We start from the raw sequence: 11922 nt of genomic DNA on the forward strand, positions 1-11922 counted from the left end.
ATAATAAAAAAAGTTGCATGGCGCGAGATTCGATCCGGCGACCATCGGATTACGAACTTCAGCGCTTACCGCTGCGCCACGACGCTGTAGAAGATTTTTGATCGTAGAGAGTATTTCACCGCAACCGTTTCTTTTAACTGTCGATTTTCTCGACAACGTTTGAGAAGTGCATCTTTGTGTTTTGCAACATTACACCTCTGGCCATGAGCTTCTATCATGCGCAGTATGAATCGAATCTGAATTTCGCAATTGGCGCCCTCCTCTTGTAAGAGAGAAGTGGGCTTCAGACAGTGCTCCACAGATCGGCCTGGGAAAGCCGTTCAACTTCGTAACCGATGAGACAGACAGCCAAGAGTTGTATTCACTTAAAGGGATGGCAACTCAAATTAGTGATAGTTTCAACGCAGACCAACACACTTGCAAAACCTACCAAACGTCTGGTGACAAATACAACGATGGAATGACCCAGGCAAGGCGGGACCGGCGGACAGCACTGCGTCTTCAGAATCCGGTGTTTAGAACATCCAAAAGCAGAAGGAACCACCACGACCAAGGTAGTTCAAAATAACAAAATTTCGAACCACAATCAATAAGGCTGTGGAACTGCATGCCTTACCGGACAGCAGCAGCATGGCGAGGAAAGGTATACTGCAGCGAAAATACGCTAACCTCCACGGCGGGTAACTCGGTTGTTAGCAGCCACTACGCACAAAAATACCGCTCGTTGAACTTCATCAATAAACACAAGGAATTCCATGATTAATAACAAGAAGTGGAGGACAGCTATTTAATTTCGCCAACTCCAAACACTCCACTCGTTGCTCTTCGTCTCAGCGACCCTGCGTGATCTCAAAATAGTGGAGGTTTCACTACTGGGTTTATGTTCACTCAACTCAAATGTCCTGGATCCGGTGGACTACGAGGTTGTGGCCCTCGCAACTACAGCCCCTCGATCCGGCAGCGCTCCCGGCTGTCCTCCGCTGCCGGACCTCACTGCTGTTCCGTCCCAACCGAACTCCCGACACTCGAACCCGAAAACACTTGACGTCCTTCCTGTTGCTGCCACTTGCGGACAGACAACGCTAGCAAACGTAGTGGCGCCAGTAAACACAAGAAGAAAACAGACGCCAATATCCCTAGTGCACGATGCCAAACTACCAACGGCACCAACGCGATCCGCAACACGGCTCAGCAGCATTAGCCACAAAGGATGAACATCTCTCATAAACATTTGACCCATTATCATCGCGAGGGAGATGGATTTTTGCAGAAAGTCGTTACCGTAGACGAAACGTAGCTGCATCATCACGAACCGAAATGTAAGGCACAAAGCATCGTTTGAAAACATCCATGATAACCAGAAATCAAGAAATTTAGTGAACCGTCAGCCGGTAAGATTCTTTCAACACTATTCTGGAATGTTGAAGGTGTAGTAGCCACTCATCTCACCCCAAGAGGCGAAACTGTGAACAATGAGAACTATTGTGCAGAGTTGCGAACTAAACTGAAATCTGCAATCAGATCCAAATGTCACAGAGAACTGCGGAAAGGTGTCATCCTGGAACAAAATTACACTCAGCCAAATTCTGCCAAACGGACGGCCGAAACAATGAAGGAGTTGGGACTCGAACTGCTGGAACCTCCGCGATACAGTCCAGACCTGGCTCCAAGCGGTTTCCCTGTGTTTGGACCGTCGAAGGAAGCGCTCAGCGGAAGAAAATTTGCAACCTCTGCAGATGTCATTGATGCGGTGCAACAATGATTAAAATTGCAACCAAAAATCTTTTTTTGCTGTGGAATCAAAATACTTTTGAACGTTGGCCGAAGTTGAAGTTCAGGGAGGGTATGTAGAAAAATGGTGAATGTTTCAGTTTTCTGTTACTGACGCAGGGGGAAAGGTCATGGAACAAAAAAAAATTAAGGACAACCTGTCCATTAGATAGTTCTGTAAGTGTCGTAATACGCAGACAAACAGACGCGAGGGACATGGCTGTTCCTTCAGTTTGCATCCGAGACGCCCTACGTCACTGTCTCCATGAAGGATCGCACGCTGCTGGGAAAGCTCTTGTGCTAGAACAGTGACTGTGCGCCAACAGCCGTGCAGATGTTCTGGACACGTAAAGGTATGAAAAAAGGCATTTGTGCCATGTCTGCTAAGGCACTAGAGGAAGTGATTACAAAATTGGATAAGACAGGTTCGTATGAAGTGCAATGTCGCAGGAGGAGGAAAGCAGTTAAAATGGTTCAAATGGCTCTGAGCACTATGGGACTCAACTGCTGTGGTCATTAGTCCCCTAGAACTTAGAACTACTTAAACCTAACTAACCTAAGGACATCACACACATCCATGCCCGAGGCAGGATTCTAACCTGCGCCGTAGCAGTCGCACGGTTCCGGACTGCGCGCCTTGAACCGCGAGACCACCGCGGCCGGCAGGTAAGCAGTTAATCCGACGTCCATCGAAGATGTCGCTATAGCATTGCGGAAGGTGTAGAGAGGTGGTCTGCAAGCATTCAGTGCACGAGGAATTGTCCTAACGTCGGACATGCTTGCAAGGACGGTGCATAAAATCCTATGAAACTTTCTGCGTTACTATCCATACATAATCACCCGCGGTTCAGGAGTTGCTTACTGCTGATCTGCCAGCAAGATAAAAGTTCACTCTGGAGTTTCTTGCTCCCATGGAAGTCGACAATGAATGGCCGAGGAACGTTCCGTGGACAGATCAAGTCCATTTTCATCTCCAAGGACATATCAATACTCAGAATTTCAGGGTATGGGCAACGAAAAATCGGCGCGCAAATCAACCGGTAACACTCCTTTCTGCAAAAGTGATGGCGTGCTGTGGAGTTGACAGCATGGTTTATCGTAGGGCCATATTTTTTTCGAGGAGATGAGTCCTGTGGGTTCTTTTACCAACACCGCCACTGGTAAACGCTATGAGAGTCTTTTGCGCACCAAAGGCATTCAGGTCCTTGAACACTGTGGACTTGTATGCAAGAAGGTGCTCCTCCGCCCACTTCATAGCCAGCGAAGCGGCTTCTGCAGAGGCATTTCTGAAATGCTAGGATTATTAGCTGTCATTTCCGTACAGCCCACCCAGGTCACCTAATGTTAATCCGTGTGACTTCTGGCTGTGGAGATATTTGGAAGAAGTGTATTCAGTGGTCAAGTTACGAAAGTAGCTGAAACGAAGGAATGAATTGCGCAGTGCATTTTGGACGTGATCCCCGAGGCACTCAGACCGGTTGTGGAGCATGCTATTCCCCGATTTCATCCTGTGGCAGAAAGCGGTTTATAACATCAGGATTCGAGTGCACGATGTCGCAGAATGACGATCTGTTTACAAAGAGCGCGCCCGAGATAGCCGCCTCAGTCGCACCGGATTCGGCCGATCGCCAACTTTTGCACTTCTAGTGGCCACCAGCAGTCAACGGCGCCTGAAGATGACGATTTTAAGCAGCTGCCTAAGAAGAGGCGGCGAAATCCAGGACGCTGTCGGCATCGACAGAGTTTCCTACGAAGACGTCGTTCAGCACCCTTGAAACTGAAGAACCGGCAGCCGCCAACGACTCCTTTGCTTGTCAGGAACGGCCACAAGAACAACCTCAAAGAGACCTAGCGTAAGTTGCCGCCTGTAGTTGTTCAGCATTCTGAAAGTTATTTGAAGCTGCACGCCTGGCTCAATGCTAACTGCACCACATCTTTCACAGCGAAGCAAGCAATTAAATAAAAAATAATATTTTTTATAAGAGCTACTTCAACCACATTTAACGAGGCATGGCGCGTTACACCAGGCAGCCTTCCTCGGGTGTACAAGATGAATATTGTTCCCAGTAGTTTTCTTGATGTCCTTCGAATTAAAACCCTCAGGGTGGTAGTCGTTTAGCAACGAATTAACATAAAATGAAAATATCAGCTTGCCAAGTGTAGACTTCTGGGTTTCGTGCACAGCTGTGTTAAAAGCGAAATTAACTCAACCGATGGACTGAGTCCACTTGACTTGAAACTAGAAATGAAAAATAATCAGCGTTGACTTCAGGTTACTATTAACTCGTTCCTCGGATGATGATAGCAGGTAATAGGGAACGGTCATGATGTGGGAACTAGCACTATTAAAACAAAACGTTATTCCTGAGATGAAAAGTGCATTATCACTTCCTAAAACCTTACGTCCTCCAAGCACTGAAAATATTTTGGCCAGGTGCTGAATGATACTCTTCAGTGGAATCGAGAAATATACAGTTTTATTTTGATATGCGATATTTGTTAATTGCGAAACAGTTCGCGTCCTGTTTCTTACGTAAATAAGTGATTAATTAAAGTTACTTGAGTATTTGGTCGGCATCTGCGTTTCCCCTCATCCAGTCACGTGCTGGAAGTCGCACTATAACTTCACTTAGGAAACAAAAGCAAATTTTCATATTACCAACTTCTGTCTTCGCAATTTACGTTTCTTTGCACTAATTTTTGTGGAGCACTATTAGTCTTCTGTCACTAGTTCTAGATATTTTACCGAAAACTGTGATTTAAATTGTTCAATTACTGTGTGTTGATTTCATGTGTCTTCCTGTTGGGTTTGTTTAAGTACATGTCGGCAGCTTAACGAAGTATATGCTGCATAAGTTGCCACCTGTAGTAGAGAGGGACTTTATATGTAAGGTTTGTGTGTGTGTGTGTGTGTGTGTGTGTGTGTGTGTGTGTGTGTGTGTGCGCCAATGGTTAGTCAGGACGAGTTGTAGGAAGTTGAATATGAATGTAGTAGCCATCAGACTGTGATTAAAAGCTTTTGCGCTCAGCTGATTAAACTTTTGGTTTAAATTTTTGTGTACGGGTTCATAGACGAGTGAGTAGAAAGGGGTTGGATGCTATTATTATTATGCTAATCCTCTATTGGAGGGTTAATCTATTATGTTGTCTATTAACGTAAACAGTGACTTGTTGTCACGTGTATTTGATCTTTCAATGGGGTGTTCTTTTTTGCTTTAGTTTTTTTGTATGCGGTAATTTTCTTGTAGGGTTAAGAGGTGCTTTTTAATGTTAATTGTAATTATTTTTGTTTCTTCTTCTGTAGAGGTTTGTTTGTGATTGTGTTTTCTTACGTGTTCCGCAAATGTGGAGTGATTTTTCCCACTCTTCCAGGCCATCACAAGTGTTACACTGTAACTGATATATACGAGTACCTGCTTCTGGTATATGTCAATGTCGCTTGTCAGTTTTGGAGTGCATTTTTGGATAGAACTGCCTGTTGTGTAATCTATGTTTATGCCCTGTCTTTTGCAATGTAAGTGATTTTATCTGTGAGTTTGTGTTTGTATGTGATTGTGTATCATCTTGTGTCTTCTTTTCTCTTTTCGTGATCATTCTGTGCAGTTGCTTTGGTACTGAGCGTTTGGGATTGTATCTGATTCTTTTGTGTTGTTCTCTGTGGTTTTGTGTTTCGTTTTTCTTTTAATTCTGTTGCTTAGCTTTGTGACTATGTTACTATCGTACCCATTATTTTTGTTTATAAGAATTATTACGTCAAGCTCTTTTTGGTCATTTTCATTGTTGAGTAACACTAGGTTGAGCCTGTAGGGCATGTGTCGAAGTGCTGCTTGCTTTTGTGAGTGTAGGTCGTTCAAAGAATGGGAAATAATAATGCTAGTTACTGTGGGTTCATTGTCAACTTCAAACTTATGCTTATTGCTTCGTTTTTTGATAGTTAATTTAGTTATTCTGTTCTCTTCCGATTGTGAACTTTTTTAATGTAATTTGTTGATGCCAGTAAGTAATATTTTAAATTCTGTTTGTGGCTCTTCTATTTAGCAGAGGATGTCACCTATATGCTTGAACCAATATAATAAGTTGTTTTCATTTGCTACTATTTTTGCACAGTGTGAACACATAGTAGTTACGACTTTAAATCGAACTTTTCGATAAAATATCTAGAACTAATGACAGAAGACTAATAGTGCTCCACAACAATTAGTGCAAAGAACATGAAAATTATGAAGTAAAGAGTTCGTAACATGAAAATATTCTAAGTTTCTTACGTTATAGTGTGACGGCCAGCGTGTGACCTAATGAACCGAAACGCAAATGCCAGCAGAAAACTCAATTAGTTGTAAGTAATCACTTAATTACGTAAAAAAAACAAGACGTGAACTATTTTACAATCTACAAATATCGCATATCAAAACAAAACTTTATTACTCTAGATGCCACTGAAGATGCCTTAAAATTAAGGCGAAACGGGTCTGGAACAAATAAAATACACTGCAGCAATATTTATTCACAAAACTGATGTTGTAGTTCTTGAAGTATGCCGGGCGTACTGAATATTGTAAGAGGTTTCTGGATTGCAGCCGGATCACGTTGACTTCTTAGCGCAATATTTCGGCAGGCAACCGTTCCGGCATCTTCAGGTTGAGTGTCCACCACTAGAGGCTACTAGTTCACAGTATCGCCTCCATAGCAAAAACTGGCTCGGAGACGCATGAGCACAGGAGCGTTCTCTATCGAAATCCGCGCCCTCTGGAAATACTGCTCCATCTGTGGCGCGCAGCCGCATACGTAAAGATGAAACTGCGTGCCCCCCTCCGTCGGAACGCTCGTTCCCAGAGCTAAAAGCAGAAGTCAACTGTCGCCAGACGTGTCACTATGTATAAAATATTTTCTCTTAGAAGAAATTAAAGAGATCACAGGGCTTCAAGAATTGACCAGCTGAAAGCTGCCGTCACGATCTGTAAGATCTTGTCCTAGACGTGTTTTCACAGAGTATTTAATTACTGAGTCCCAAAAGTATCTCGCTGGGGCCAAGTTTTTTGTGGCAGAATAATCCATAGAGTGGCCTGTGGTAACACAATGCTCACGTACGGCCGACTTACCTCGCTGCGAAACGCGAGTGTGAAATCATGTTCAACGCACCGTTCACATTCCGTGCGTATCGCATGACCCATGTAAGCTTTGCGACAATGGCAGGGAATTTAAAAGATTCCGGCCTTCCTCAGTTCCAGATCGTTCTTCACCGAAACGAGAAAAGCATCAATCTTCACCGATAGCCGGAAGATTACTCGATGTTTCCTTAGGACCCTGCCTACTTTAGACGAAATGTTGTTAACGTATCGAAGGAACGCCCTTGACGTGTACAGCTACTTATCTTCGTGATGTCGTGGGTGGCCACGTTTCTTCTTTCTTAGCGCTGCACTAATCTGAAGAGGAGGGTAACCATTATCTTGGAACACCTACTGTAGCTGTTCTAGCTCATATGTAAGGCTGTCTCCATCAGAAACAATATGTGTGCGGTGCACCAATGTTCTAAGGCGGCCGGTATTTTTTGAAGGGTGATTGCAGCTCGACGGTAGCCGGAGTGCCCTAACGTAGTAACCAAGACGTCCAAATAGGAAAGCAACCCGTAAAAATGGGTTCTAAAATGAAAACTATAAGAGTTTCTGTGAAACACATCTCTACTAGCCCAAGTTCTTTGGTATTACGAAACGGTTTAGAGTAACAACACTAACATATGTTTACTGCGCGCTCTAGGACTTGCGTAATAGCAAAGAGCTTGCAGTAGAAAAGATGGAGATGGGTTCTTCAATAGCGTTGACGAACAAGTGCTCATAGCTCTTAAGATAAGCATTTTAGAGTCCATGTTTAATCGACATCTTCCTTGTTTTGATCCATACTACCTGCTCTCAAAATATGGAAAACTTTTTTTTAATGCAGTGACTTTGCATCAGACATGTAGTAGTGTAATAGATCAATTCATTGGTAATAACTTTTGTTGGAGATAAAATGTTCGCAGACGCTTTCTGGCTACGCAGAACGTCTCTTAGTATTCGCCGGTCCTGAGACGAAGAAATTTCACCGAACTAGCGGCGTCAGCTAGCTGACGCTAACTAGGTGTGCTGCTTACTACCTACCTCAGTAAAGTGTTATGGCAATTTTCCAGAAAAAAACCTCAAGAAAGAGCATCTCTAAGCTGAGAAATATGTTAAGAAACGAATCAGGAACTTTAATTTTGTTGAATGTACACCATTTCACAAAAAGCAGATGACTCGATTATAAGCAACAGAACAAAGCCTATTCATGCTGCAGAGTAACTACGCCTGGTTGCTTCTACGGACGCCTATCATTGTCAGAAAGTGCCAGTGAACATTTATTCTCTAACATAATTTTCCCGAAGACATGATCTGTCATTGCTAGACTTTTTATGCAAAGATATTGAAGAGCGAAAACATAATGGCCACCTGCTTAGTAGTTCGTTCATCCAACTTTGGAACGAAATACATCTCTCATTCTGCGTGCCAGGGATCCTAGCGTCTCTTTGTAGGTTTGTGGAGGAATGTGTCATTAGACATCTATGCAAAGGTCATGAAATTCGCATAAATAACGGGCCGCTGATTTGCGGATGCAGTGATGGCGCCCGATAGTGACCCAGTCACCGAGATATTAACGTGAGTTCACTATAATGCTCCTCAAACCACTGTAGCACAGTTCTGCCGGCCGGAATGGCCGAGCGGTTCTAGGCGCTTCAGTCTGGAACCGCGCGACCGCTACGGTCGCCGGTTCGAATCCTGCTTCGGGCATGGATGTGTGATGTCCTTAGGTTAGTTAGGTTTAAGTAGTTCTAGGTTCTAGGGGACTGATGATACTTCTGAAAGATGACATCGCTGTCGGGGAAACAATCAGGCGTGAAGGGATTCCGTTGGTTCACAGCTGTCAGTATGTCTGCGATTACTACCACAGATCCCAAGCAAGAGCAGGAGAATGTCTCCCTTAGCATAATACTGCTCCCACCAGCCTGCGTCAGTGGCGTGCTGCACGTTTCGAGCCACCGTCCATCTCGATGACGGCGTATGTGGAGACATCTCTCGACATAGTGTAGCAGAAATGGGATCGCCTGAAGAGCCAACTCGTTTCCACTGATCGACGGTCAAATCCCGATCTCACGTGCCCACTGCAACCGTAATTGGGTCAACATGTCATCATTGTAAGCAGGTCTCTTTTGAGTCTACAGAGTAGAGTCATCTTCATGTTGTCATGAAAAGTGGGGAGAAGCAGACCATTTTCGACCTCCAAAAACAGTCCAAGCGGAATATGTTCTCATTTCCATGGTCTGGAGATGGTTCGATGGAACCAAAACTGTAGAGGTGCCGACAACTCTACATTCTCAGGATGGTGTTGTGGAAACCGTAGAGCGTCTTTCGGCGCTAATAAAACATCATTAACAAGTTAATATTTATTCAGTCACATTTACAGTTATGTGTCTTTTCGTCAGCCTCAGCCGAAGCTACGTGCCAGCAACATATTCTAAACATGCTGACTCCTGTTGTCGGCTCGGCTAGCTAGCAAGGCTGCTGCTCCAGCATTACAGCTGAAGCCTTGAGGGCTGACGTCTGCAGCCTATAGGCGAACCCGTGGGTGAGATTATGCCCTTACAATGTGTTAGAGCGTCCTCTATACCGCTCCGAAAGTTGGTAAAGACACGTGTCAGGATGTACAGCACTCTCTGAAGTTTCGTAGTCGGGTAAAACTTGCCCCACCAGCAGGGAAGCCCTTGCCACCAACAAGTACCTCTAGTGATGATCGTCCTCTCACCGAGCAGTAATAATTATGTGAGTGTGACAACTACCATCGGATGTACTGGGGGTGAAAGACCCTCAGCCTGCCCATTAACACTGTGGCAGGCGGCCAGTGCAAGTCTCATGTGCGGCACTTGGATGTTGCCATCTCGGGTATGGGAAGCAGCGTGTTTATCAAAAGAGATGGAACATCTAATACATGGATGATGATGATGTTTGGTTTATGGGGTGCTCAACTGCGTGGTCACCAGCGCCCGTACAAAGTCCCAGTTTATACATAGTCCAATTTTTTTTACACTGTCCAATCTGGCCACTGTCACGAATGATGATGATGAAAAAATGATGAGGATAACACAAACACGCAGTCCCCGGGCAGAGAAAATCCTCAACACGGTCGGGAATCGAACCAGGGACTCCGTGATACAGAGGTGGCAACGCTTGCCGCTAGACTATGAGCTGCGGACATCTAATACATGGATGTGATGCGCAATGTCACCTCAGTGCGGCTTTAAATAGCGGAGCTCAGCGCGTACTCGCCAGTAATACTACAGTGGCACTCACCTGAAGACGGCCAGAAGACTCTGTGCCGAAATATCGTGGCAGTGACGTTACTGATATCCGGCAGTTCTCCCGTGTTTTTATGGAACCATCTAATACATGGATGTCACTAAATGATAATAATCACTAAGTCGAGCACTTTGGTAGGAATGCAATCGATCCCAATCACCTACTGAAGTCGGAGCTAGAGAACTGCGGTATTTATGAGGACAGGAGGTCATGACGTGAGAATCTATTCGTTATGACCGAATGTGGCCTCTTCTTTACTAGTAACCAGTGATCCTAGTTCCACTGTGTTTGCTTAACAATTTGTTACAGGATATTAACTACAGTGTCAACTCTCTGCTGGGTATTACTGTGTCCAAGATTTAGTTTGTTCCTGCACGTAACGGGAGTGAGCTAACAAATCTCTGTCCTTTTCTCAGTAAACATTCTGCTCAGTATGTAACTATTACCTGGCGATTGATGCCGATGTAGCAGACTGTGTTGATATCCGTGACAGCCGGACAGGATTGACTGTTTCTTTCTGTTGTGCAGCCATGACACCACATCTTCCTGGTGTGGCCTGTAGCTGTGCTAGCACGAAGTTAAGCGAAATTTTAATTTCTTCCCTTTGCTACTCTGTGGAACAAGTCTAGACGGTCGATGAAATTTGTTGTTGTACCGGATACATTTCTTAGGTGTTGTGCGTGGCTCGTGACGTGTGGTGCGGGCTGTTGCAGAGCGCAGCTCGGCGCTGCAGCAGGCGGCGGACGGCCGCGGCAGCGCGGGCACCAGCCGCGCCGCCGACCAGTGGACGCTGAAGGCGCCGCCGGGCTCTACGGGCCTCTACAGCAAGGTGGGCTCCCTCTGCTGCCTCTGCAGCCGCCCGCACTACCTGTGATGGCGGCCCGCCGCCCCCTAGCGGCGAACCTGCAGGACCAGCCGGCAGCAGCCTGGCGGCGCCTGCGGGCCTCCGACGCATCCCCACTGGTCGCAGGCCGCCGTCCTGCGTGTACCACAAATGTTCCTTCTGTGCTGCCTCTAACGACGGCCCTACAATCGGTGACACATATCACACCACCGGACCTTCTAGTGTCACTTCTAAAACAGTGCACGGACAAACTAGTGTAGCACTATAAAATCCATCTGCCATGCGTGCAGTGAAATTCTTAACATATCCAATGAATTACGGCATAGTTTGCTCACAACTCGTAATCATGGCTATTCGCCTTCCAAAAACTCTCTTCCCTTGGACACATCGGCAATAATTTGTACAAAACTGATACGTGAAGGAGAAATATATCACTCTGAATGAAAATTTATTGTTCCACTTCACTATCACGAATCAGGCACGAACATTTTCTTTAGAGACTATGAAACTCAATCTAACACCTTTTTCTATATCTTTCAGGGTAATAATTGTGTAAAACTGTAACTGTATTTCATATCTCGAGCCAATAAACAGAATGGACGAGTAAAATAAAAGATAATGGTTTAACTTGTGTACTTAACTTATTTACCTCTTAACGCCAGCAGGTCGATATGAAATGTCTACACTCACGTTGTCTTGTCTAACATTAACACACTAACATAAAAGCAAATACAGTTCATATCACCCACCACACAAACCATACGTTATGTCCTTTTATATTTATATAAATGAATGTGTACCGATAATACCAATAGATACTGTTACTTATTACAACTGTCTGTTTTAATATCTTTACAAATAATAATGATACACTAATGAGATAAAGTCAGGAGAGTTACCACAAGCGTTACATGATGAAAATCACAAGCAGTTATGACATTTTCA

The 11922-nt window shown here is 44.7% G+C and overlaps 1 protein-coding gene across 1 annotated transcript in view; it reads left to right on the forward strand.

Annotated features, from left to right (window-relative positions):
• The window catches only part of LOC126272583 (uncharacterized), a 363445-nt gene extending 351841 nt beyond the window's left edge, over positions 1–11604 (forward strand). Inside the window, exon 5 of the mRNA XM_049975509.1 lies at positions 10847–11604. Within this exon, the coding sequence (XP_049831466.1) occupies positions 10847–11007 (161 nt within the window). The 3' untranslated portion in view covers positions 11008–11604. The remainder of the gene's footprint in view (positions 1–10846) is intronic.
• The last annotated feature ends 318 nt before the right edge of the window (positions 11605–11922 follow it).

This window comes from Schistocerca gregaria, chromosome 5, assembly GCF_023897955.1.
Source record: "Schistocerca gregaria isolate iqSchGreg1 chromosome 5, iqSchGreg1.2, whole genome shotgun sequence".
NCBI classification, from domain to species: domain Eukaryota; kingdom Metazoa; phylum Arthropoda; class Insecta; order Orthoptera; family Acrididae; genus Schistocerca; species Schistocerca gregaria.